At 43.6% G+C, this 27,353-nt stretch overlaps 2 protein-coding genes and 1 long non-coding RNA gene across 5 annotated transcripts in view; 2 read left to right on the forward strand and 1 right to left on the reverse strand.

Moving 5' to 3' along the window:
• Nucleotides 1-756, reverse strand: part of FOXP3 (forkhead box P3) — a 163,447-nt gene extending 162,691 nt beyond the window's left edge. For both annotated transcript variants that reach the window (XM_075185007.1, XM_075185006.1), the window contains exon 1: nt 406-756. The gene's annotated coding sequence lies outside the window, so the exon portion shown is untranslated. The remainder of the gene's footprint in view (nt 1-405) is intronic.
• On the forward strand, nt 699-18,701 carry LOC142101009 (uncharacterized). 2 transcript variants are annotated; one of them, XM_075185005.1, is made up of 8 exons: nt 699-719; nt 1,227-2,031; nt 3,916-3,993; nt 4,110-4,221; nt 5,984-6,129; nt 6,611-6,696; nt 6,782-6,912; nt 13,899-18,701. In XM_075185005.1, the coding sequence occupies exons 2-8, from the start codon at nt 1,285-1,287 to the stop codon at nt 14,051-14,053; spliced, it is 1,455 nt and encodes a 484-aa protein (XP_075041106.1). In that variant the 5' UTR covers nt 699-719; nt 1,227-1,284; the 3' UTR covers nt 14,054-18,701. The 2 variants fall into 2 exon arrangements, with proteins under 2 accessions (XP_075041106.1, XP_075041105.1); XM_075185004.1 differs by lacking the exon at nt 699-719 and adding an exon at nt 726-910.
• Nucleotides 18,702-19,813: 1,112 nt separating this feature from the next.
• LOC142101012 (uncharacterized) overlaps nt 19,814-27,353 on the forward strand; it is an 11,710-nt gene continuing 4,170 nt past the window's right edge. The window contains exons 1-2 of the long non-coding RNA XR_012678949.1: nt 19,814-21,466; nt 23,173-23,300. This is a non-coding gene — a long non-coding RNA (uncharacterized LOC142101012). The remainder of the gene's footprint in view (nt 21,467-23,172; nt 23,301-27,353) is intronic.

Here is a 27,353-nt window from a genome sequence, read left to right on the forward strand (position 1 = left end):
ATGCAAGTTCCTATGCTCACCGTCAGTTTTGCACCAAGACGCATCTCTATGCTGTGCAAATACCTTTACGTACAACGCAAAATCAGGCCCCAAGTGCTTTCTTATGACAGGAAACCAGCATTTCCCAGGGAAGGTTGTTATTACTGCAGCTTTATAACAGTGATGTTCCTGCCAGGACCATCCTACAGTAAAGAACGGTCATTTTTGGTGAGACTTTAATAGCATTTACCTCTCTATTATGCAGGGTGTGATATTTATATTTATATATATATATATATATATATATATATATATATATATATCTCCAAAGGTTACATTAGTTTACTATATTCTTTTACACTGAGAATAATATATTTTCCATATAGGTTTTTAAAAATGAGACAAAGGTATAATAAAGGTACACACTCAGCTTGTCTTAGTGTTAATTTGCATTACTAGAATAATGGACCAGTCACTGTATTAAGATGTGGCTTGCTCCCGCGGTGCATTCTGGGGAGTCACCGCCCGCCCACACCACAGATTGCTTCTCAGGCCTCGCTCTCGCTAAAAAGCGGCAAAAGGACAGCTCAGACGCTGCATTCCAATTGGTGGCCGTAGGACCGGGGCGTGGCTCACGTCAAAGCCCCCTACGGTGTGATTGGCTTTGACGGCTTGATTGGCAGCAGGGCTGTGTCCAGGCTGTTGTCGGGGAGGAAGTGGCTGCGGCTCACGTGATCGCGGTTCGTATTGGGCGGGAGATGCGGCAAGGGCCCGAGCTGCTGACGGTGACGTCCGTTAGTCACGTGCACCGTTGTTGACGTGACGTGGCGCCCAGGCACTGGTGTAGATGTGACAGGGGGCAGTGACGTCACGCGGTGACAGTTCTCGTGGTGGCTCCGGGGGTGACAAGTTTTGAAGGGGTCCCTGTGTGGTGAGTTTGGTCCCTTCACGTCGATTTGCAAGGTTGTGTGGCTGTTGTTGACTGTGTGACGTTAGAGCTTAGTGTTGGGGGGCTGTGTCAGGTTTTGTGGCATTGCAGGGTGACAGCTGTTTGCTTTAAAGTTGACCTGTCCCCTACACACGGGGGAGACATCCATCTTGTCATCTAAATTAATATTCAGCCCATTAAATCATTAGTAGCCATTACCTCATGAATATGTCAGGGTGCATCAGGGATGTCACTCACCCCAGCAAATTGATAGGCTGCATACTTGGTTGTGTAACAGTCTCTTCTTTCTGATTGGCAGATGATGGGCCATGTGCTCCATTGGTGACTATCTACCATTACTTTGAAGTCCCTTCACCATGAGCTGCCCAGAGAAGAAGGAGGAGTGTTCACCTCCACCAGCTAAACAGAGGAGAGTTTTGGAGACTGAGGAAAAGGAAAAGAATAATGGAGTCCTTGATCTGCCTGCTAGTCAGGAGGCAGAGGCTGCTCAGGCTTTATGGGAGATGATCAACTGGAGAGAATCGGGAGAGCAACGAACAGAAGGTAAAGAGCGGCCAGGCAATGTTACGCCGCACACTCCGGAAAGAGGTGGTACGGAAGATCCCCATGTAAGACTCCCAGTATGTACCCCTGAGAGGGGAGATACAGGGGAAAGTGCCAGAGGGACGCCGCACATCCCAGAAGGCGGTGAAACAGGAGAGAAGAATCAAACACCGTTAAAACCAGATCCTTTAAGGAGAGATACTGAGGTAGATGAAGATTCAGGGGACCAGCGTAAAAGAAGTGCCCAGCAGAATCTCGAGAGAGCAGACTCGGACGAGCCTGCTGTATTGTCACCTCTTTCCTCTGATTCAGAACCGGGTGATCCTCGATCATGTAGCGAGGGCGACGAGTGTTGCATCGTCTCTGTTGACCCCCAGGTCACAAGCAGTGATCGTTCCCTACATGCTCTGGAGTCCGTGCAGCAAGAACTCAGGGCGGTAAATGAACGGGCTGACCGTGCTTTGCTCCAGCTTAAAAGGCGATACGGTCAGCTCCGAAAACCTCACATCCAGAAGCGCAACGCCATCATACGCACCATCCCTGGTTTTTGGGTCACTGCTGTATCCTTTTTTGCTACTTAAAGGTGTTTTACAGGTTTGAACATCCTCCCTCTTTGACTAAACCCTTATCCCACATAGCTGTTTGGATGTGGTTGCTGCATCTGACCACATGGACCGGAGAGGAGCTATCAGTTTAGCACAACTGAACCTCTCTTTTTAAGTAGTTGGGAGGGGGCAGTGCACCTGATTTGATTGGCTGTTCCTGTCCAATGAGGTGCACACTTATTACACAGCTCCAGCAGATGATGTTTGAAACCTGCATGGATGCTCTCCTCTCTAAGAAGAATTGTTGATACCAACGCACCAGGTAATCACATACCCAGTCTATATTGTCACTCAGCCATATAGCTATCTCATGACTGGGAGGGTGCACCCATTACATGCAGGACTAATCTAAATAATGAACAAAAGGTCTAAACCAGGCCTGTCCAACCTGTGGCCCTCCAGATGTTGTGAAACTACAAGTCCCAGCATGCCCTTCCAGCTATCAACAGGTTGTCTACTGGCAAAGCATGCTGGGGCTTGTAGTTTCACAACACCTGGAGGGCCGCAGGTTGGACAGGCCTGGTCTAAACGGTCTTTAATAACCTGTATATCTAAACAGGTGTTTTGCAGCGTGAGGCTCTTAATTGACCTCTTATAAAAAGATTCATATTTATAACAATACATTAAGGATACCAATTAACAACACAGCGAGGCCTGGCGATTTTCCAGTTATTTTATAATTGTTATTTTATATTATTTCACACTTTATTATTTTCTTTTTATATTTCGATACTATTATTATTAAGGTTTATTCTTAACTATAACTATAACATTATTTTAAACTGATCTAATAAAATGTATGTTTGAATAATAACTAAATAATCACTGAGTGCCCCTACAAAACATGTTTTCCTCTTGCTTGCACTTTTGGTGCTCTGCTCTCTAGTCTGCCAGATGCTCCAGACCAACACTTCATTACAGATAATGGTAGTGTAATCCAGTTAGCTCCATCAGTGGACTTTTCAAACACATATGTGAAAAGAGATCAAACCTCACCACACTCGAGATCCTGGCTTTTGACAGGAAGAGTTTGCGAATGAGAAAGTGGCAGTAGATGGCATCATATAATTGTTTCAGCTGCTCACAACCAACCATATGCAATCAACTATGGCATTGAACTCCCTCTCCCGTTTTAAACTTGTCCTGCAAATTGCCGTCAAATTGCATTGATCGCCAATTGAAGCAGTGTAGGTGGGCCTATAGCATACTTGTCTGCTCTCCCGGGAGGCCCACGAATATCGGGGAGTCCTCCTGGAAGAGTAGGCAAACCTCCCGGATTCGCCGAAATTCACAGGTGGGCTTAATTGTGTCATTAAATCACACCCCTGCTATTCAATGCCGTGAATTTCGGTATTTTATAGTGGGGACGGGGTTGTGACGTGACAACGCCCCTTCCTGCCCCCTGTCACATGACTTCTCCCCCGGTATCTTCCTGGGGAGAAGTTTTGAAAGTTGGCATGTATGGCCTATCAGGGACAGTCCATTCCATTACTATGATTCTAATCTTGTCACATTTATGGGTCAGAATCTCCTGTGTAGGCTAGCCCTTAGGTTTTGTTTTAACGTTGTTATACATTTATTTCTTTAATAACAGTCATTTTAATAAAGAAATCTAGTGCCACAGGGTTGCAAACCTATGGACTTAATAATAATGCATTTTATACAAAATTGCCTGAAAGAATTTCTCTATCTTAACTGTCTTTAGTTGACAAAAATTAAGAGTCCCACTTGTGCTTGTCTGTTGAGAAGGTTGAATTATATATGGGAATAATGGGAATACTACAATGCTAAAACTTTTACAACTCTTGGTGTGTCTTCCTTAATGTCCCCCAATTCCAGTTCCTCAATCACCCACAACTCTCTGCTATGATTGACGACCGTGACGAGGACACTCTGAGTTACATGAACAAATTGCAGGTAGGTGGGACAAATAGAACCTGTAATGCTGTTAAAGCATTGGCCCTGTTGTCACATCAAGGTTCATTGTTGTCCTCTGTCTTCGCCTTACCAATCCCTTTTTTTTTTTTGTGTAGGTGGAGGACTTTACACACTTAAAGTCGAGCTGTAAGATCAAATTCTACTTCAACTCGAACCCTTACTTCAAGAATGATGTGATCATCAAGGAGTTTCAGTATGGCTCCTCTGGTGAGTATTGTTTAGTAATTGTCAATTGGCGATTTGGGATCAATTTTGGACAAACTTTTTGCCCCTCTATTCCTGCCTATTTTATATAGCTGATAAGTGGGAGTCCCTCATTACCATAATCCATGTATTGGCAGCAATGTTTATCTGAATTGTACGGGAGTCTCCCGAATTTCGGGTAGGTTTCCCGGAATCCCGAGAGAGCTGGCGATACTCCCGCATCTGCCAACTTGACTAAATTAAAGCTGCCATGTACGGGGGCGGGGCTTCACAATTTATGTAATGCCCAGTTATGTAATGCTTGTTTTTGTTTTTTTTTACCACTGTAAAAAGACTCCAAACAGGCATAACATTACCGGGGGCGGGGCCAAAATGACGCAATTTGTGCGGCACCACTTCCTCCGCCCATACACCCCTCGTGCCCTCCAGGATCTCCCGGACCCGGCCAACATAAGGTTGGCGAGTATGAGTTATCTGAAAACAGACAACACTTAAATGGTTTTGGATCAACTATGCTATAGGAATCTATCTTTTTTAGTAATCTAATTACCCATTAATATAATGTCTTTTGTTGTTATTATTTAAAATTAATATTGTCCATTGAAAATAATCCTATCTTGGCTATTAAAAAATCGCCTCCAATCAGAGGCGTTGCTGTCATTAGGCGTAATAAGGCAGTAGGCCTAGAGCTCCATCTTACGGAGTGACATCATTTAAATTATTTAGTAGTAGTATTTTTCATAGTGTGCCCATGGTGAGGGCCCATGGTGAGGGCCCATGGTGAGGGCCCATGGTGAGGGCCGTCCTCAAGGATTTCATTGAAACACACGCTCTTAACGTCTGACAGTGGAGAAAAGGGGATATTGCATTTTTTTAAATTTACTTGAGCCCTTGCTATGTGTTTCCTACCTTGTCCAGTGGTTCAGCTGACTGCCGCTCCTCTGTGTCAGTGATAGACTGGGAGCGTGGATAGACTGGGAGCGTGGGTGTTGATGGGGGGGCCAAGCTGTCTAGTACCCTTTTACTAAGAATACCTCCACTGCGTGTATGAGATGTGCACTTTATTCACCTACCACTGTCATTTAAAAAACTAAATTATTTGACTGTTTGTCTTAAAAACTGATCAGCGTTGCAGCTAGTGTGGCAGAAGAATATATAAAGATATGAATAAATATTTTTGTAGTTAATTGAAGGGAGCGGCCCATTCCAGGGATGGGCAACCTTTGGCACAGCAGTTGTTAACATCATAGATGATGTCGTTTTAGCAGTAGAATGTACTGTGTTATTTACTATATATTATATAAAGTGTACTTGTTTTGGCTTGAGCTTTTACTATGGCTCTCTAAAAAAAAAAAGATATAAAAGATGTTTTCTCTAAAACAGCAGCATTTTATTCTTAAAACACCACACTATGACCCAAGTACTGTACTAGTGTTGTTGTTCTAGCCAATTTGATGGAGGTAATACAAATTGTTCTGCTCAGTAAGTTTATTGTTGGTTGCATCCTTGTATTAGATTTAAAAGTAGATCATGAGAATACTTACAGCAGCACAAATGATTTTAGTGAGCAGGTGTGCTGCTGTTGTGGCAGGCAAGTGACCTGTTCACTATTGTTTGGTGTAGATAGGGCCTACGTGTGACAGGCTGTGTCGTAAAGACAAGCAGGGCACAACTGCACTATAGTAATAGAAGGGTCCTGTAAAACCGTTGTGCGAAGATTGCAGAATGTTTATAAATCCACTCTTTTTTCTTTCTTTTGTGTTAGGACGCCTGACCTCTCATTCCACTCCCATTCGATGGTGGCGTGGGCAAAACCCATCAACGTACAATGGGAAAAACAGCAGCTCTGCACCTAGTTTTTTCAGCTGGTTTTCCGATCACAGTTTCCCTGCTGCTGACCGTATCGCGACGGTAAGGGATCCCTTGTATTTTCAGTGTCTACATCTAGAAGTGTGTATAGTGGGGAGCTATCGTGTGTCTATTTTTTTATTATAATACTGTATATACTATATATATATATATATATATATATATATATATATATATATATATATATATATATATATATATATATATATATATATATATATATATATTAGTATAGTACTGTGTATATATAATGAATCCCTTCCTTAATCTCCCACTAGCAGTACGTTGGAGGTTGTACCCTAGAATCCTTCGTTATTGCTAAGATACAGACCTTGGAAAGGGTTTTTTTGGGGGTTTTTTTTCCAAGAAAGTTTAGTTTGTATTTTGGTCATCCCATACCGTTCTCTCTTATGGAGAGAGGGGGTTGCACATTTTAATGTATGATTGCAGACATCCATCTGGCACATAGTTAACATGTATCGGTTGTAGATGTGTTTGTATCAGCTACATGTATTTCCTGCAGATCATCAAAGAAGATCTATGGCCAAATCCCTTGCAATATTACCTCATTGGAGAGGGCGATAGCGATGACCCAGGAGCCGAGGACAGGTCAGTGATGATATCCTGGTAACAACATGTTTCTGCAAATGTTGTAGCGTACCGGAAGTCACAACTCTTGTGTTTGTTCTTACAGCGACACAGACAACATGGATGATTGTGTGGTCATTGTTGATGATGACGAGGATGAAGGGGAGGAAAATGAGGAAGACGATGATGAGAATGATGTGCATGAAATCTCTGATAATACAGAAAAGCAAACGGAAGGTACGTTTTGGAACCCACTGGTCATTGAATGCTTCCCACAGCATTTAACGGCTTCTATCCAGGAGTGCTTTGAAGAGAGGGGTAAGGGGCTTCTAGTGCGGTACAGGGCAGCATCTGATTGGATGATAGCCACCCTTTATGCCAAAGTACAAAGGAATTATTTTTTAGTAGTCTGTTAGACAAAGAACTTCGGAGTTGGGACAGTGATATGAAGGGGCGGAGCTTAGCATTTGTCAAAAAAGGGTGATATGTGCTAGAGTCAAAGGGGTATATTTACTAAACTGTGGGTTTGAAAAAGTGGAGATATTGCCTATAGCAACCAATCAGATTCTAGTTATCATTTATTTAGTACATTCTACAAAATGACAACTAGAATCTGATTTGGTTGCTTTATGCAACATCTCCACTTTTTCAAACCCACAGTTTAGTAAATATACTCCAAAGTCTTATTCTTTTGTGAGTCCAAACAATGTTTGCTTATCTCCCTTTCCCACTTCCCAAGGTTTTGAAAATATGGTTTTGATTCTGCTTTACCTAAGTCCATGTTTCACACATCTCCAGTACCAAATATTGACACTGCATTAGGATGCATTTGTATTTTTCTTTACTAAGGATCCGATTTCCACTAAATTATGAATTTGTGTCCGTGTAGTTGGTCTGAAAATGAAACATAAATAAGTGTTCAATTTCTGGCACAAACCTGGTTCCTATTTCTTTGTTAAATCTACTAAAAGTAAAAAAATGTATCTCATTGGCGCAGCAAAATGAACCACTTATTACAAACTTTCTATAGTCCAAAAAAACTGGGAGATTTTAGTTAATGAGATATACAGCCTTAATTAGTATTTAATCTTACCCTTTCCCCCTCATTGGCTGGCAGAATCATTTATTTATTTTTTATAATTTTTTATTTTCAGTGGTCAATCAAGAAAATACAGACAGCAAAGCGATAACACTGTGTAGCATGCACAGTAAAAACACAACAGTTATTGTGGTGTATCGCATATTAGGAAACCTTTAGACAAAAATGACCGGTTTTTTAAATTTTTAAAGAGTAATATAAAATGGATTGTGGGGGAGGGGGGTAGGACCACAAAGATAAGCACTAAGTATTTAGAGGATAACTAGGGTGTGTTGAGCCTATAGCAGAGGGGGAGATATGTGTCGGGAAGAGTTAGGGTCATCGCACATGGGTCAGGTCGGAGGACGTGGAGCGTTGAGGGCGGAAGGTGTGTTCCACGGCTAGCCATGGAGCCCAGACTTGACTGAAGACGTGGCCTCTATCGTGGAGGTAGTACGTAATCTCCTCCATAGCGGCCACGTGCCAAATCTGCTTCTTGAGAGCCAAAAGGGATGGAGGTGAGGTCTTTTTCCAATTAAGGGCTATGAGTGATTTGGCTGCTGTCAGGATGTGGGCAGTTAATTTCTTGGAGAATTTGTCCAGGTCTTGGGGAGGGTAACATAAAAGAAATATCCAGGGATCTTTCGGGATAGGGGCTTCAAAAAGGGTATTTAGTAAACTATGGACTGAATCCCAGAAGGTGGTGATAATCGGGCAAGACCACCAAATATGAAACATCGTACCCCTTTGGCCACAGTCCCGCCAAAAGCAGGGCGAGGAAGAGGGAAACATTCTATGGAGTCTTGTGGGAGTGTAATACCAACGGTAATAAATTTTGTAAGAGGTTTCCTTGAGTTTAGTTGATATAGAGCGTTTAGCTATCCCCAGTCTCATGTCCTCCCAAGCCTCTTCATCCGGGGAGGACCAAGGTCCTTTTCCCACTCGTCTTCATGAGGGTTTGGAGAGGGAAGGGCAGAAGTGAGAAGAATGCTATATATTTGAGAAATCATGCCCTTGTCGGCAGAATCATTTTTAATTGCTTTGATGCTAACAATAATTAGAAGCCGTCAGCATTTGAAAAGTCAAACTTTTACTGCCAGCCACCGCTGGAGAAAGACCTGTTACAGAGGTTCCAGTGGGGTGTGTCTCCTGAGTGACAGGAATCCCAGACATCGGACCACTGCCCTACTTTATAGTTGGGTGGAGGTGTATTTTCTTGTACATTGTTTGAAGCTGTCCTTCAAACAAAACCATCTTTGAACCTAAGGTAGTTGTCAAAATTCCACCTAAATCAGGATATAGCCATTCTGATTTTAGATCATGGTCGATCTTCTGAAGAGGTGGATCCGCTCTCTTAAGGGATGTTGTTGGAGCTCCAAGGATCTACCCGGACAGGACTTTAGAAATTCGAGACTGATGACATATTCTCTATAATGAGCAGAAGAGGGTTTGGCCTGTGACTAAGCAGAAGGTAGCTAGATAAATTATTTCCATAATTCATAAGGCATACGTTTGAGAAGGAAAACCTGTTCCTGAAAATAGGAGGGCATAGTCTACAAGATCAGCAAGTTCCTCTTGAAAGGCTCAGTATCTGACTCGTATGAGCAACTGAGTTGGACAGCCACCTGGTCTTCAGTCCATGAGTTTACAAGATTTTACAGGGTTAATGTATTTGCGTCCAAAGAGGATAGTTTTGAACGAAAGGTTTTGCGCCCAGTAACTTGAGAGTTCCCACGGTTACCTTTTGGATTGTCCCCAAGGTTGTAGTGTCCTCCATTGGATGAAAGAGAAAACAGGATTTTTGTACTTTTTGCTAAATCCTTTTCTCTGATTCCATTGGGGGACACTGCAACCCTTTACTCTCTTCTTTTTTTTATTCTGTTTAATACTTCAAGTTTTATCTGCTTCTGGAAAAGAAAACGTGTTCTCAATGGGCAGCACGGTGGCTCAGTGGTTAGCACTTCTGCCTTACAGCACTGGGGTCATGAGTTCAATTCCCGACCATGGCCTTATCTGTGAGGAGTTTGTATGTTCTCCCCTCCCCGTGTTTCCTCCAGATACTCCGGTTTCCTACCACACTCCAAAAATATACTAGTAGATTAATTGTCTGCTAACAAATTGACCCTAGTCTGTGTGTGTGTGTGTGTGTGTGTTAGTTAGGGAATTTAGACTGTAAGCCCCAATGGGGCAGGGACTGATGCGAGTGAGTTCTCGGTACAGCGCTGCGGAATTGGTGGTTCTATATAAATAAGTAGATGATGATTCTCTGATCAGGCTCCATACCCTAGGGTTACAATGTTCCCCAATGGAATCTGATAAAAGAATTTAATGTGAGTACGAAAATCTGTTTGTTTTGTTTACAATTTTTAGTGCTGTGTTCCAATTTCACTGGGATGAACTGTCTGTCAGGGTTTGATGAATGGTCAAGTAGAGGACTTGGGGGTATATTTACTAAACTGCGGATTTGAAAAAGTGGAGATGTTGCCTATAGCAACGAATCAGATTCTAGCTGTCATTTATTTATTGCATTATACAAAATGATAGTTAGAATCTGATTGGTTGCTATGGGCAACATCTCCACTTTTTTAAACCCGCAGTTTAGTAAATATACCCCTTGGAGTTAATAACTTGGTTATTTCAGTGTGCCAGGCCCTTAACATTCTAAACTCAAAGGATTCTCTAGTTCCCGATGTTTCCTTATTTAAAAGGAAAAATAAACAATAAGCTGCTTTTCCATCCTCATCTCAACTTTCAGAGCTCCTTTGTCTAAACCAGAAAAAATGTCAAATTCTGCAGAGATTTTTGATTTTCTTTGCCATCTGCTGAGATCACAAGGTGGACACGCCAGTGTAAATAAACCACAATACCCGTTCCGAATGCTGTCTCTCTCAAGCATCACACGGACTGAAGATGTGAGGGTATTTTAAAGTCCATTTATGTGTCGGCAGGTGCTGTTTGGGGCCCATTTTATCATCCGCTTCAGTCATAAAACCATAGAAAAATCGTCCTAACAGGTCATTGAGGGATTACAATCTGACAAACTAGATCACCGTTGTTAACTTTGTACATATCAAGGAAGCATCAGAGTACATGGGCGAGATGGCTCTTGATGCTGCACTTATTGGATCTAAGAACTTTGTACCTTGCAGTGGTTGAATGGTTCACCCTTTGGCTTGGATCCTACTACGCTCATGTGGAATCCAAAAAGACTCTTTGGGCTAGATTTACTAAGCTGCGGGTTTGAAAAAGTGGGGATGTTGCCTATAGCAACCAATCAGATTCTAGCTGTCATTTTGTAGATAGTACTTAATAAATGAAAGTTGAGATCTGATTGGTTGCTATAGGCAACATCCCCACTTTTTTAAACCCGCAGCTTAGTAAATCTAGCCCTTTGTGTTCTTGCCTTTTGAGGGAAATATGTTTTTTGGTTTGGAACTTGACAAGATCATCTGTGAAGCTACAGGAGGAGCTCTTTCCTTCCAGTGAACGCACCTAGACCTAAAGGCCTGAAATGATGTTCTTTCACTTCCTGGTCAAGCCTAAAAGCTCTATTTATAGAGGCCAAGCCTTAGCCCGCACAGTGGACAGCAGAGAAGAAGACAGGCATTCTGCTCATCCTGGATAACAACTTAATTATTGGAGTCTTATGGGTAGATCATGCATTTTCAGAAATCAAACCTAATTCTGGCCAAGTGCATGGTGTTTTTGGGTCCCCTACTCGACAACAGGCTGCAAAGCATTTTTTTGCAAGTGTTCTAGGTCGTAGCCATTCAAAAATAGGTGAACGCTATCTTTGCTTTTTAAAAGAACATCTGACCTATATGCATGGAGTTATTGTGGAAGATGGTCTCCATATTCATGCAATATGCTTGCTTCCACCCCGGGACTTTTCAAAATGATGCTCTGACAAAGTAGTTCAAGTACAACTTTCAGCTAGCCTCCCAGTTCATCAGGTTGTTACCTCGGACACGACTGTCTCTCCTGTGTTGGTTAAAGGCAGACGATCTGAACGGGGGTTACCTCTTTTCCATATGGGACTGGACCTCTACAGACACCAGTCTTCAGGGTTGGGAGCGGTGACACTTCATCTTCATCTGCAGGGTCATTGGTCTCGCGAGGAAGCAAATTTTCCCATCTATGTAATGGAACTCGGAGCAGTGACAAACACTCTTAATAGTAGCACAGTCCTTCCTAAAATGACAAGGCAGTCCAAATTCAGTCTGAAAATAACAGAGCTGTGACATACATAATTTATCAGGGGAGAACCAAAACTTCTCTAGTGATGAAGCAATTAGAAAAGATCATTGCGCTTTCGTCAGTATACATACCTGGATTAGAGATTTCAAGGTGGATTTCCTGAGCAGACAGACCACACAACCCCAGGAATGGTCTCTCCACCCAGAGATACTCCATCAGATCATAGAAAGGTGGGGTCAGTCGGATGTCGACATGATGGCCTCTCGGCTAAATTACAAAGTAGACCCGTTCTGCTCCAGCACCAGAGGTGCAGGCATTCTTGGTGGATACCAAGACCGTGCCATGAAACCATTGGTTAATATACCTATTTTCCACCGATGGCCAGAACAGCAGTGATAGTGGTCACTTCAAATTGCCCAAAATGATCATAGTATGCCAGTGTTCTAAAAGCAGCTGCAGGTCCGACATGGAAGCTTCCACTTAGGACCAGGATCTATTAATTTAAGGTCCATTTCTGCACCAAGAATTGGCTCGTCTGGCTTGGCTTAGATCCAGAAATCCAAAATTCCTTGGTACAAAACTTTTCAATTAGTAATTTGAGATTGTTGTTTGACTTATGATGTACTGTGAATACTGGCTTTCTGGGTACTTAGGAATGCCATATTTTACTGTATAATATGTTTTCCTGACGGTATGCTTTTTTTGCTTTATGGTACCAATAAATAAAAAAAAAACAAACGTTTTTATATAAAGACTTCGCATTGAAAGTTGGCACTGCTGTAGTAGTACTGCCTCACAGCGCTGGCTGGGGTTGTGTGTTTGATTCCAACCAGTGCCCTATCTATGTGTATTTGTATTTTCTCCCTGTGTTTGCGTGGCTTTCTTCCAGGAGCTCCGGTCTCCAACCACACTTCAAAAACATTCTGGGAGCTTAATTGGCTGCTGACAAAAGTGGGCCCTAGTTATGTGTATGTGTTTTAGGGAATTTAAGCTCCAACTGGGCATATATATTGTAATATATATTAAATATTCACTGTTCAGTACTACATCATATGCAGGCGCTATATAACTCTGTATAGATAAATGGTAACAATCTGTAATACGCTGTGCAGAGCTTCACTAAGAACTTCTACAGAAGTAAAGTTCCTCCACACTAAAGCTATATCCCCATCTTCGGCCGCACCTTCTCCTTATCTAGTTCCTTGATGCTAAAGTGGTGGAAAGACCATGATTTTGCAGGTGCCCTTATATTTACTAAATAGCAAAAAGGCAGAAAAAGGTTAATTAGGTGCACAGTGGCTCACCAGAAAAATTATGACCGGAATTGTGGTGGAGTCAAATTTAAAATATAACCTTTATTGATAAATTAAAAGAGTGAAATATCTAAGAGAAGTGTATCTATAAAAAGCAATGCTAATTAAAACTAACTGGATGCACTTCTGGCCTATATAACATATAATTGATGTGAGGACCGGGGTGAATGAACTAGCAAACCAATGCTAGTTATCAATGGACAGTTCTCCTTCTGTTCGCTCCAAAGTAATATATATATCTCTCAAAAAATGGAGCAGTGGATATGAGGTCTAAAAAAATCTGCCTAAAACGGAGTAGTCAGAGCGATCACACTATGGAAGCTGTCTTGCTAACTACCTATTAGATGCTCCACTAACTCTGGCCATAATAGAGCAGATCTACCCAGTCCAAAAATATGTACCCATAGAGACAATCAAGTTAGACAGTGCACCCAGCAGAACGCCGACGCGCGTTTCGCTGACCATGCTTAATCGTGGCAAAGCCCTTATATTTACTTAAGAATAGCTGGTGCAGTCTGTCTAGAGTATATTGAAGTCCTCATCACTAATTATCAATACTCTAGCTAATTACCTCTCAGAGTACGGGGTGGCTTTATATTTTTGTCCAACGAGTATGTTATTTCTGTGTTCTTCAGGTACTGATGACGATGATGATGACGAAGAGGAAGACATGGAGCGAGACTTGGTTACCGAGAAACCGGTGGAGTCCACCGGCGGAGAGCAGACCAAAATTGTGCTGGATGCAGATGATTCTGAAAATTCCTCAGAAGAAGGAGGCGACTCTGAGTAGGACATGAAGTTGGCGTTGCATAGCTGAGATTAGTGGGGGGGGGGGGGGAGGGGGTGCAGGGAAAGCCGCTCCACCCCGCTAGAAGCAGAGTCGCTCTACAGGGAATAAGGTGTGCAAGAAACAGTGAGTTCCACTGTCGTAGGAATATACACACTTGTAGGGCTTCCCCTTCTCGACTCCACAAGCATGTCTAATCAGGGACAACGCGTTCATACGCTTTTCTAGATCATGTAGTGGGGAAGCGGATGTATCACTCTACCCCCATTGCAGTCACCCATAGTATTTGCACTGCAAAGTAGGAGCGCAGGAGCCAGACTTAAATACGGAATTTATTAAGGTTGTAATCTAATTTTAAAAAAAAAAAAGCAAACAAACAATGATTTAGTAAATTTTAAGATTTTTTTTTTTTTGGGGGGTAAATAGATATATACTTGCATTTTTATAATTCAGGTGTGGTGTGTTTTGTTTTTATTTTTAAGATGAAGGCTAAAGGGAAAAAAAAACCTTTGCAGGCCGTCGTTTCCAGAGTTGGAGTTTTATATTGTTTTTGTGTTTTTGTTTTTTTTTTGTTTGTTTTTTTTTTTCTTTACTAGAGAAGATTTCTAAAGTAATACAGGGTTGGTCTTTTCATTCATCCATTTTCTTTACCGCCATGTCATAACTCTTTAATTTCGCATCTTCTGTGTCGTCAGCCCATATATATCTGTGGCAAGCCACAGATCTCTCTCTTCCATGGCCCAAGGTTTCCCCACACGAGGACCACACCGTTCACATCCCATCTCACTCCATTCACCCTTCTCAAAGCTGTCTTTTTCCTCTAACAATAGTGTGTACACTGGCCTACTGTGTATGTGTGTATTTATAGAAAGAGAGGTGATTGGCTAAGAAGATGGAAACCCATCCTCCTAGATGGCATAGATTACTATGCAGTACAGAACTCAACGATGTGGAAGTTGAACCGCCACTGCTGTAAATAATTAAGACATAATAGCTAGCAGATGCATACCCTTGGTCTTGAGGATACCTTGTTATGTGTTTTATATTCAGAGATGTTGCAATAATTGTTTTAGCAGCTTTTTTGCTTTTGGCGATATCCGTGCAGGACACATTTTTTTAGTTCAATGTGATAACACTGCCCCCTGGCGGCAGTTATGTGGGGATGCAGGAGCAAGTTGCTTGGCACGAAAGCTAGGTATTTGAGCAACGTGATATCTATTCTTTTACATACATAGCACTCGGTAGCATTTGCTTATCCCATCACATAATCCCACTGGAAGGGGAATCTGTAGCTGTACTTGCACATAATACCATCCAGGATAGTTGATGGTGTTTCTATTTTCATCATATGTCATCCTGTTTTATTGTAATTTGCTTCCAAGGGAAAGTAGATGTAAGAAGGAAGCAGCACTTTGCCGCCTAGGTGTCCAGCTATCATTCCATGTAAATCCTGACACTCATAGAGTTGCTTTTGCGTGGAAGTCGGTAAATGGTTCATATTCGGCTGCTTGGCTGTAACGTTCAGGATTTGAATGCACTGATTACCTATTGTATTCGTCTTACTCCATTTCTTTTTCTTCTACCATTTTAACCACTGAGCAGAAAACTTTGAACTGTGAGAACAGTTCATTAGAGGGTAACTCTCACTGTAAAGAGTAAGTTCAGTTTTGTCACGCTATGAAAGTTAAAATTGGATCTGAAGATTTCGCTAATACAAATTCCTACATGTTGGTAGATTCACTCTATGTGAAAGTGTCTAAGGTTGCATCCTCCTGGAGTATTTATGTTGTGAGCTATGGGAAAGCTGAAGAAGGAGCTGTCTCCACTAAGGCATCACTCTCCAACCAGGGGCAGACCTAGATTTCTCTTGAGGGAGGAGGGATTTTGTGCCCCGCCCCCTTTTTCACTCCTAGCAGGGGCTGCCTGCGGCAGGGCACTATGTGCACATGCCAGGCAGGCAGTGGATGCTACCCAGCCACTCTGTTTAAAACACAATCTGAGCAGCTGGGCAGGATTTACTGTCTGCCTCTCACCCCATAGGTACATGTACATAGTGTACCGCTGCGGGGGGTGGGAGTGAAGCACTAGTGGAGGTGGTCCCATCTTCAGTGGTTTACATGGTTACAAACCTAGATATTTAAACGTATCCAAAACCGATTAGAACTAAAGGCTCTCAATCATGGAGGAAGGTTTTTTCTTATTTATTATTTTGTTCCTCCCTATGCACACCACATGTCTTGTTGTTCAGCCTAATTGTCAATCACTGCAGACAGCCAATAACTCATAGTGAACTGTTTAATTACATACAAATTTTTGCGTAAAGCTTTTTATAGGAAATCTGCTTGTATGTTAGGTTTAGTTGCAAAGAAAAGCTTTAAAAGACTACTTATCCCAAAATATTCAATCTGAAAAGGTCACTTGACAATCTATATGGAATGTTTCATCCCTGCCTGTAATTATGATGTTCCTGTTAGTCTATTTTGATTGTCTTTTGTTGTGTATTTTGTGCTTGTTCTCTGGGGGGAGGGTTGTATCTAATTTGAAAACTTACTTAGGTTGTGAATAACATTTAATGAATTGCCTAAATCACAAAGCATTGCGTAAGACTGGCGTTTGGAAGGGTCCAATCAATGGGGCATATTCAATTAGCTTTTGGATTCGCGGGAACCCGCGTTGCCGCGAAAAGTGCGCGTTCTTGCGGGTATTACGGTACCGCATTAACGCGGATTTTCGTTCGCAACCCTATGGGCTGCGAACGAAAATCCACGTTATTGCGGTACCGTGTATTACGTTTCGCGGCTGTTCCGGCGCGTTACCGCGAATCCAAAAGCTAATTGAATATGCCCCAATGTGTCCAAGTCCATTTGATTAGGTAATATCTCACCTGCCCATGCTGGAGGTCCATATCAATTAGGATGAGCTTCTACTCCCTTCAACCCGGTAGTCACATTGATGGGGACTGACTAGGTTACCTCTCCCCACCGTATGCCTTTGACGTAAAGCATTTACAACCATATGTGTGTGTTAACACTCCATGCTTCATTTACTGGGGTAATCTAGGATTCCATAAATACAGTTTACGAACTGACACCCACAGCATAACCAAAACATTTACTTTACCGCAAAACATTCAGCCATATCCAGTAAACCCATAAAACTTATTTTTCATCCACTTTCAGCTGCACCATAGTAACATGTTTAATCCATGGGGCAAAAGGTGAGAAAACTGTCTAATTGGTCAGGATGGCTTAATGCTTTAATAATGCCACCCACACCAACATAGCATCAACTGGGTCACTTGTACTAGTCTTATGTCCATGATGAGACAGAATCTAAAATATTTGACTCTGGGGGGAGATTGCAATAGCCTTGAGGTTTCTGTAGTAACCTCACATTGATGCTTAATGCAGGCATGCAATGAAAACTTCGCTCTCACCTCTATGCTACTGCGACACATCACCGCTAATTGAATCTCCCCCCTATATGTACATTATCCGTGCTTCTAAAAACAGTCTAGTGACTGTTCCTTTCTCCTGCAGAGGCTGCCTGTAAAAGTATTTTCCTAAAACTTTTAAATACGTTTTGTGAATGTCGCTAAATATTCTTTCTTATACACACTTTTTTAATTGGTTGGTGTTGGGCCTTTTAAAAATCTCTAGCTGGGAAATTGCTGCAGTGTATGAGCTGCAGTTTGCATTGTTTAAAACCAAGCCAAAAAAAACCTTCTTTTTTTTAGTGTCTCCCTAGCTTTAATACGGAACTCTGTAGACTTTTGTACGACTTGCTAGGTCTGGCCAGGGAACATTTGATTTTAAAAGACTGCTAAATCTAAAATATACCTTCGCTTTAAAAAAAAAAAAAAGACTGACTAATGTCATTCACAAATATACTTGTAAAAGTTTAAAGATATTTGATATAAAGTTGCATCGTGGGGGAAGATTTTTCCTGTACACAGCAGACTTCCTTTCAGTAATCCTATTAAAAAATTCTGCAGTCGGCTTCCTTGTCTGAAATAGTCTCTAACGGAGAACAATTGCTAGCGCTCAGCTATACAACCAGTGTATATACTATATGGAACATCTCAAGTTCTGTCAAGGTATGGAAATTTTGACATATATGTTTGTGAATGTTATTAGTAGTTCTTTTCTATAAGACAACTTGTATTAAATGTTTTGGCTCTTTTAATAGATATTTGTTTTATATTCTGAACTTACTGTTGTTTCTGATTGGTTGCAAAATACCCCACTGGCCAATCCCAACTAGCTTTCACAGTGTGAATATTCCACCATGTAGCCAGAAAAGCGTTTTCTGAGTCATGCGGGGAGACTAAACCTTTACCTACAATTGGAGACCTGTTTAGTTCATTGGGCAAAAGGGTGCGAGTGTCTTATAAATCTGTTCCTGCATTCGGGAAGGGGGGGGCACAACAGGGCCCCTCCAGCAGTGAGTATGTTTAAATCCTGTTACATGGCTTCTAATATATTGTATAACGTAGCCAAATGGTGTTTGCTTACTTCTCGCTACCTACCCAGGGCTCTTTAAAATTTTACTGTTTGCAATTCCCATTTTTGTTCTTTAATAAGAAAAAAAAAATGTTTTTTTTCCCGCAGGAGGAGGTTGTTAATTTTTAATAAAAAAAAAATCTTCCTTGGTGATTTGTTTGTGGTCTTTGATCTCATTACTCCTGATTTATCTCTAGACACAATGCCGATGCTAAGCAATAAAGGAGAGGTCAGTAACTGGGTGTAAGGTGACACTGCAACATCTGACAGAACATGGACAAAGCTTCTATCTATGTGCTGCTGGAGCACCCTGCTGTTCTTTATTTCTACAATATTTTGTTTTTGAATGTTTTAGCTTTATTCGTAGAAGAACAGGAGTGTACAACTTGATCAGTGTGTGTGACTAAATGTTGTCGTAGCGACAGCAAACCAGTGGTGCCTATGCCTGCAAGTTGAATTTTTTGTTATGCGTGCGTGGCCAGTGCTACCTTAGGAAAGTTGGCGTTCCTTTTTGTTTTCTGCTAAAGTCATTGTACAGTGTGCCTCCAAAATATAAAAATAAGACTTGTATCCGGTATTGTTGTAGTGCTAGGTATTATTATTAGGAGCCAGTTCTCCTATGGTGCTATCATAGAGCCAGCACAGAGCTGTGCCTTCAGTGCCACATTTTAGCTTTTGCTCAGTAAAACGAATCATCATCACCATTTATTTATATAGCGCCACTAATTCCGCAGCGCTTTACAGAGAACTCACTCACATCAGTCCCTGCCCCATTGGGGCTTACAGTCTAAATTCCCCAACACAGACAGACAGACTAGGGTCAATTTGTTAGCAGCCAATTAACCTACCAGTATGTTTTTGGAGTGTGGGGGGAAACTGGAGCACCCGGAGGAAACCTATGCAAACACAGGGAGAACGTACAAACTTCACACAGATAAGGCCATGGACGGGAATTGAACTCATGACCCCAGCGCTGTAAGGCAGAAGTGCTAACCACTTAGCCACCGTACTGCCCTAACGAATGCAGTCTATTCTTTACTATCATAAATGACAAAACCTCTGTATTTAAGTAGTGTCTGTTCGGGATTTAAGTTTTTCCCTTATCCCTTATGGTTGGCATACTGGTTCCCAACCTTTTTAGGAAGACCACCGGACACAGATGACATTTGACTGATTAAATTCCAACTAATTTGTGTAATTTATAATTGAAACATAGATCACATATAATCCCTATGACATAACTTGCAGGTATATTTATCAACCTTTCTAAAATGGAAAAATGGTGGTGTTTCTCATAACAACCAATCAGATTGTAGCTATCATTTATCTAATGCATTCTAGAAAATGATAGCTAGAATCTGATTGGTTGCTATAGGCAACCACCACAGGTTTCTAATAAGAGTTTTCACCTGGGAACTGTAGAATGTAGTGACACACCAAACCTTGATGCAAATCATTGGGGATAGTGTACATAAACATATAATTAACTATCTATGCCATTTACCTTCGTTTTTTTCTGGACTCTTGTTTCATGAAATACTCCGTTTTCATTTATATGGATTTTATTTTTTAAACCGATTTACAGAATGAAGCAGAAACCGATTCAGAGCAGTTTGTAAGTAAATCCGTACGGGTCCGCTGACGATTATGGAGACCTATGTAATAAATGGGAAAACAGAAGCCCTCTAAAAATCCTTACACATTCAGTACTCCCAGGCTAATGGTGGCCACAGAGGTGCAGATATTGCCGCCCAACAGCATCGCTGTTTCATTTAGCCACACGGCTGGGTAACCAAGCTGTACAACATCAGGGCACTGGAGCCTGGAGGGCTGATCGCTTTTGACTTGTATAGGTGCCTGTTGGTGCCATCAAAAAATGACCACACACAGAGGAAGAGACATGTTCTATTCCTACTGCAAATTTCACTTGATTTGTGTAAATATAAATATTTGTGCTTATTCGCTTCCTGTTAATGATAACATTGAAACACATTTTAAGAGGCTTGGCAGGTGAATGAGTATAAACACTGGTTGCTACAAACATTACATTGTTACAATGGGCCCTGACTATCTGGGTACACACTACACAATTTCTCCCGATGCGATATCCTTAATGATTTTATCAACTACTGGGGGGGGGGGGGGAAAGGTCCCAATGTGTACACACTAAACACATTTTACACGATTTACCGTCAGATCTGTGCTCTTCATTGTCATAACCATCGTCTGAAAAGATTGTGACTCTACACACTCCATAGAGATCTGTGGACACTGCTGGTCCTGAGTGCATACACACTGCAGAATTGGAACGACATTGTTCCATCGTTGAATGAGATTTTTAGTTCAGTTTCAATCAAGTGAAACAATAGGATGTGCTTTGGAATGAAAATCGTTTATCGTGTGTTTGGCCTGATAATCGTCTGCAAACCCTGCAGTGTGTACCCAGCCTTACACATGATTGTATTACATAGGAAACACACCTGGTAGACAGAAGAGCTATAAGGAGACTGGGTTATTGTCAAGAATAAAGACAAACATACAATTTACCGCTGCAATTGCTGTTGTGTAAAATAAGTACAGAGATAAAGGTATACAACTCTAGTGTAGAATACATAACATTGTATCTCTATCTCAACATGTTCTTTGGAAATGCGGGTCCCAGATTATGGGAACCACCGGCCAGAGTAGACTGGAAAAATTGTTATTAGATACCAATGCATGTAATTGTTCCAACTGTGAGATCTGATTCAATCTTTCTTTAACTGAACTCTTACCAGGTGGAATTGTTTGATTCCAAAGGCTTAAAATTGATTGCAGATCTGGTGGCTCTCAATGTTTGATTCAAATTGATCATCCGGCGATGTCTGGTCCTGGGTGGTGTTAAAGACTGCATATGCTGGAAGAGCGAATAAAGGTACTTTAAGCTTTTGTAAGAATGAAGAGGTCTTTGCTCACAACGGATTTTGGGGATTCCAATACCATATGGCGGTTCTATCCTATGTCTACAATTAATTCAACATTGAGGCGGTCAAGTAGGAATACAATCCTGCGAAATTAAATGGGCGTCTTATACAAAATTTCAGCCAAAATTCATATCTTGCATCAGCCAACAAGAGAGACTCATGTTGCCCATGAAGAATGTAGGAACATTTATTGTCCCAAACCTTTATAGTCTTCGTTCAATGAAGGGTTTGTTAATGTTACGTAAAACCTTTCTATAGAAAGATAGAAGAGATTTGTTTTTAAATATATGAAACTGGCAAATAATGGGGTGGTAACAAGATATTATTAATCCCAGACCGAAAACAAGAATGGGGACTAACGATGCTGGTCTATATATTTTTTTTAAGAATTTTAAATTATCAGCTAGTTTTACATCTGTGGGATTTTATTTGTTCCATCTTTACCCAGTTTACCCAGTTGCTTGTGATTGTTGTGCTTATTCCAAAATTGATATTTGGGGGGAGATCTGTCAATGTCAAATTTTGTTCATAAGTTGATTACTATAAATACAGTTTTAAATCATTCCTAAAACTCAAATCTTAAAATTCAGTTTATTTTAAATTGTTTTAGTCAATTTAAGCTGCTGAGCAAAATCAGTACTTTTCCCATCCATTTGAATAGGTGATACATTTTTTTCTATTTGACAACGAAATTGGAATGTGTTTATAGAACTTAATGGGGAAGGTTCAGCCAATCATAACCAATGATTACATGCTGGCTGCTTGTGGTTGGCAGAGCAGATACTGAAATGAATGGAATCCTCACTTTTCAATTGTCTGAAACCAGGGAGAGTAGTTTGTAGTTTTTTTCATTGTGATATTTAAAATCACCTTTACTAGATTCTTCCTGTGTCACATTTCACAACGCAAAAACCAATCATTCCGTGAATGTGAGGTGTTACTATGATTTTATTTTATTTATTTTTTTACTAGTATTTTTTTTTCCAAAGGAGACTTACAGGGTGATTTGCCTTTAATAGATTAGACAAATTACAAGTTGCCATGTAAACTAACTAAAACTTAGAAGACTTGAGCAATATCAGCCATTGATAGATCTCCCTTTGGTCTAGTACAGGCTTGGCTAACTTGTGGTATTTCAGGTGTTGTGAAACTACAAGTCCCAGCATACCCTTCCAGCAATAAGATGCTATATATTGGCAAAGCATGCTGGGGGTTGTAGTTTTATGACACCTGGAGTGTCACAGGTTAGCCAACAGTGGTCTAGTATAACTGACATATGATAGGCTGTCAAATTTGGAACAGCTAGACTGCACACCCTTTTGCATCCCTTTTATAGAAACTTGACTTAGTATCTTGCCAAATAAATTTTAGTAAGTTTATTTGTTGTTATAAAGTAAAGCATTGGGTAAACAAATTGGCATTACCCCAAAGAAGTACAAGAACTGATGTAATTCCTTCATTTGTACTGCTACTAAACCACCTAGCCACAATATCTCATAGTGCTGCAATGCTGATAGATCTTGGAAGGAAAGGTCAGAAGTTCAGTTAATTTTGTTTTATTATATGTTTTAGGTAATAGTATCCTTTGATATTTAAGAGAATCGTGTTTCACTGGTAGGGTTATTGTTTTTCTTTTGTTTCCTTTTCTTTTTTGAAGAGCTTCCAATAAATCAGACCCTAGTTTAATTGTGACGGCTTCAGTTGTGTTCAACTTCTAGTAGGATGCGTTGGAGTAATTAAGAAGGATCTGGTTTATGCATAAAAAAGCCTCTCGGTTTCGAAAATGTAAGTAAAAAGTTATCTGCAAATAGGCAGGAAGTTATGTTGGGAGTTGGCCAATGTAGTCCCTATTATGTCTTGTTGGCTTCTGATAGCTTCAGCTAGAAATTCAGTCGCTGGTGCAAAGATAAGTGGGGACCTATCTGGTTCCATTTGTGATTTGAGTAATTGCTGCTGTGGGATACAGGTAAGAATAAGGACAGGTTATTTTTGTCTCTCCAGAAGACAAATCATCTTGTGTTTTCTTCTTTCTGAAAGTTACCTAACAAAGCAAAAGGCTGAAGCTGAAATCCAAACTGCCCCCTCGGGCTTTAGCAATCACAGTCCACAGATCACTATCAAGATTGGAGGAAACAAAAGCCCGGTAGCTACAGAGGGATTTTGCGGATTAACACCAGATATTATTGCTGTCATTACATGATTGGAAAGTAAACAATAAACTGTAGATAGCAGCAATCTGAAAGTGCAATGGTAGGATGAAGAATATAGTGGTAAATGGGATTCTGGTTCATTGTCAATAGCACATCAGAAGAAATAATTATGGCCACATGAACAAATGTGAAAATAAGTTATGTATTTTGGTGAAATATTCTATATTTTTCTATTTGATTACTTTTACTGCTCTGATAATTTGAATCTGCTGAATGGCAAGTACTTTTTTTCAAAAGCATCTTTATTGCTTTATTTTCCTTTTTAGATATAGCATTTGCCAAGAATAACATGTAATGGGAAAACAAAAACAGGACTCATGCAGATATGTTTTACTCTTTCTTGCTCTTTCTCTGTGTGCCTCTCTCTCTAGGTCTCTATCTCTGTCTCTCGCTCTATCTCTCTCTGACTGGCTCTGTCTGTCCCTCTCTGGCTCTCTCAGCCCCTCTTTATCTGGTTCTCTCAGCCCCTCTTTGTCTGGCTCTCTCAGCCCCTCTTTGCCTGTCTCTCTCAGCCCCTCTTTGCCTGTCTCTCTCAGCCCCTCTTTGCCTGTCTCTCTCAGCCCCTCTTTGCCTGGCTCTCTCAGCCCTCTCTGCCTGGCTCTCTCAGCCCCTCTCTGCCTGGCTCTCTCAGCCCTCTCTGCCTGGCTCTCTCAGCCCCTCTCTGCCTGGCTCTCTCAGCCCCTCTCTGCCTGGCTCTCTCAGCCCCTCTCTGCCTGGCTCTCTCAGCCCCTCTCTGCCTGGCTCTCTCAGCCCCCCTTTGTCTGGCTCTCTCTGGCTCTTGCAGCCCTTGTTTGTCTGGCTCTCTCGCTCAGCCCCTCTTTTGCTCTCTCGCTCAGCCCCTCTTTTGCTCTCTCGCTCAGCCCCTCTTTTGCTCTCTCGCTCAGCCCCTCTTTTGCTCTCTCGCTCAGCCCCTCTTTTGCTCTCTCGCTCAGCCCCTCTTTTGCTCTCTCGCTCAGCCCCTCTTTTGCTCTCTCGCTCAGCCCCTCTTTTGCTCTCTCGCTCAGCCCCTCTTTTGCTCTCTCGCTCAGCCCTCTTTTGCTCTCTCGCTCAGCCCCTCTTTTGCTCTCTCGCTCAGCCCCTCTTTGTCTGGCTCTCTCTGGCTCTTTCAGCCTGTTTGTCTGGCTCTCTCGCTCACCCCCTCTTTGTCTGGCTCTCTCGCTCACCCCCTCTTTGTCTGGCTCTCTCGCTCACCCCCTCTTTGTCTGGCTCTCTCGCTCACCCCCTCTTTGTCTGGCTCTCTCGCTCACCCCCTCTTTGTCTGGCTCTCTCGCTCACCCCCTCTTTGTCTGGCTCTCTCGCTCACCCCCTCTTTGTCTGGCTTTCTCGCTCACCCCCTTTTTGTCTGGCTCTCTCGCTCACCCCATCTTTGTCTGGCTCTCTTGCCCCTTCCTCTTTGTCTGGATCTCTCTCGCTTGCCCCCTCCCTCTGTGTCGCTCCCTCGCTCGCCCTCTCCCTCTGTGTGTCTCCCTCGCTCGCCCCCTCCCTCTGTGTGTCTCCCTCGCTCGTCCCCTCTCTCTGTGGTTCTCCCTCGCTCGTCCCCTCTCTCTGTGGTTCTCCCTCGCTCGCCCCTCCCTCTGTGTCTCTCCCTCGCTCGCCCACTCCCTCTGTGTGTCTCCCTCGCTCGCCCCCTCCCTCTGTGTCTCTCCCTCGCTCGTCCCCTCTCTCTGTGGCTCTCCCTCGCTCGTCCCCTCTCTCTGTGGTTCTCCCTCGCTCGTCCCCTCTCTCTGTGGTTCTCCCTCGCTCGTCCCCTCTCTCTGTGGCTCTCCCTCGCTCGTCCCCTCTCTCTGTGGCTCTTCCTCGCTCGTCCCCTCTCTCTGTGGCTCTTCCTCGCTCGTCCCCTCTCTCTGTGGCTCTTCCTCGCTCGTCCCCTCTCTCTGTGGCTCTCCCTCGCTCGTCCCCTCTCTCTGTGGCTCTCCCTCGTCTCTCTCTCTCTCTCTCTCTCGCCCGTCTCTCTCTCTCTCTCTCTCGCCCGTCTCTCTCTCTCTCTGCCCTCTCTCTCTCTCTCTCTGCCCCGCTCTCTCTCTCTCTCGCCCCGCTCTCTCTCTCGCCCCCGCTCTCTCTCTCTCGCCGCTCTCTCTCTCTGCCCCGCTCTCTCTCTCTCCCCCGCTCTCTCTCTCTCGCCCCCGCTCTCTCTCTCTCTCTCTCTCGCCCCCGCTCTCTCTCTCTCGCCCCGCTCTCTCTCTCTCTCTCGCCCCGCTCTCTCTCTCTCTCTCGCCCCGCTCTCTCTCTCGCCCCCGCTCTCTCTCTCTCGCCCCCGCTCTCTCTCTCTCGCCCCGCTCTCTCTCTTCGCCCCCGCTCTCTCTCTTCGCCCCCGCTCTCTCTCTTCGCCCCGCTCTCTCTCTTCGCCCCGCTCTCTCTCTTTCGCCCCCGCTCTCTCTCTTTCGCCCCCGCTCTCTCTCTCGCCCCCGCTCTCTCTCTCGCCCCCTCTCTCTCTCTCGCCCCCTCTCTCTCTCGCCCTCTCTCTCGCCCCCGCTCTCTCTCTCTCTCGCCCCCGCTCTCTCTCTCTCTCGCCCCCGCTCTCTCTCTCTCTCGCCCCCGCTCTCTGTCTCTCTCTCTCTCGCACCGCTCTCTGTCTCTCTCTCTCTCTCGCCACCGCTCTCTCTCTCTCTCTCTCTCTCTCTCGCCCCATCTCTCTCTCTCGCCCCCGCTCTCTCTCCTCGCCCCGCTCTCTCTCTCGCCCCCGCTCTCTCTCTCGCCCCCGCTCTCTCTCTCGCCCCCGCTCTCTCTCTCGCCCCGCTCTGTCTCTCGCCCCTCTCTCTCTCTCTCTCGCCCCCGCTCTCTCTCTCTCTCTCTCGCCCCGCTCTCTCTCTCTCTCTCTCGCCCCGCTCTCTCTCTCTCTCTCTCGCCCCGCTCTCTCTCTCTCTCTCGCCCCCGCTCTCTCTCTCTCTCGCCCCCGCTCTCTCGCCCCCGCTCTCTCGCCCGCTCTCTCGCCCCGCTCTCTCGCCCCGCTCTCTCGCCCCCGCTCTCTCTCTCTCTCTCTCTCTCTCTCGCCCCCGCTCTCTCTCTCTCTCGCCCCGCTCTCTCTCTCTCTCTCTCTCTCTCTCGCCCCCGCTCTCTCTCTCTCTCGCCCCCGCTCTCTCTCTCTCTCTCTCTCGCCCCCGCTCTCTCTCTCTCTCTCTCGCCCCGCTCTCTCTCTCTCTCTCTCTCTCGCCCCCGCTCTCTCTCTCTCTCTCTCTCTCTCTCTCGCCCCCGCTCTCTCTCTCTCTCTCTCGCCCCGCTCTCTCTCTCTCTCTCTCTCTCTCGCCCCCGCTCTCTCTCTCTCTCTCTCTCGCCCCCGCTCTCTCTCGCCCCCGCTCTCTCTCTCTCTCTCTCTCGCCCCCGCTCTCTCTCTCTCTCTCGCCCCGCTCTCTCTCTCTCTCGCCCCCGCTCTCTCTCTCTCTCTCTCTCTCTCGCCCCCGCTCTCTCTCTCTCTCTCTCTCTCTCTCTCTCTCTCTCGCCCCGCTCTCTCTCGCCCCGCTCTCTCTCTCTCTCGCCCCGCTCTCTCTCTCTCTCTCGCCCCCGCTCTCTCTCTCTCTCTCTCTCGCCCCCGCTCTCTCTCTCACTCTCTCTCTCGCCCCGCTCTCTCTCTCTCTCTCTCTCGCCCCCGCTCTCTCTTCTCTCTCACTCTCTCTCTCTCGCCCCCGCTCTA

The sequence above is a fragment of the Mixophyes fleayi genome, chromosome 9 (assembly GCF_038048845.1).
Source record: "Mixophyes fleayi isolate aMixFle1 chromosome 9, aMixFle1.hap1, whole genome shotgun sequence".
Classification (NCBI taxonomy): domain Eukaryota; kingdom Metazoa; phylum Chordata; class Amphibia; order Anura; family Limnodynastidae; genus Mixophyes; species Mixophyes fleayi.

Excerpts from the sequence above, each read along its gene's own strand:
- LOC142101009 (XM_075185005.1), top strand. The coding sequence starts at position 1,285 with ATGAGCTGCCCAGAGAAGAAGGAGGAGTGTTCACCTCCACCAGCTAAA. Across the intron at positions 2,032-3,915 it reads CTGGTTTTTGGGTCACTGCT|TTCCTCAATCACCCACAACT; the intron begins GTATCCTTTTTT and ends CCCCAATTCCAG. Across the intron at positions 3,994-4,109 it reads GTTACATGAACAAATTGCAG|GTGGAGGACTTTACACACTT; the intron begins GTAGGTGGGACA and ends TTTTTTGTGTAG.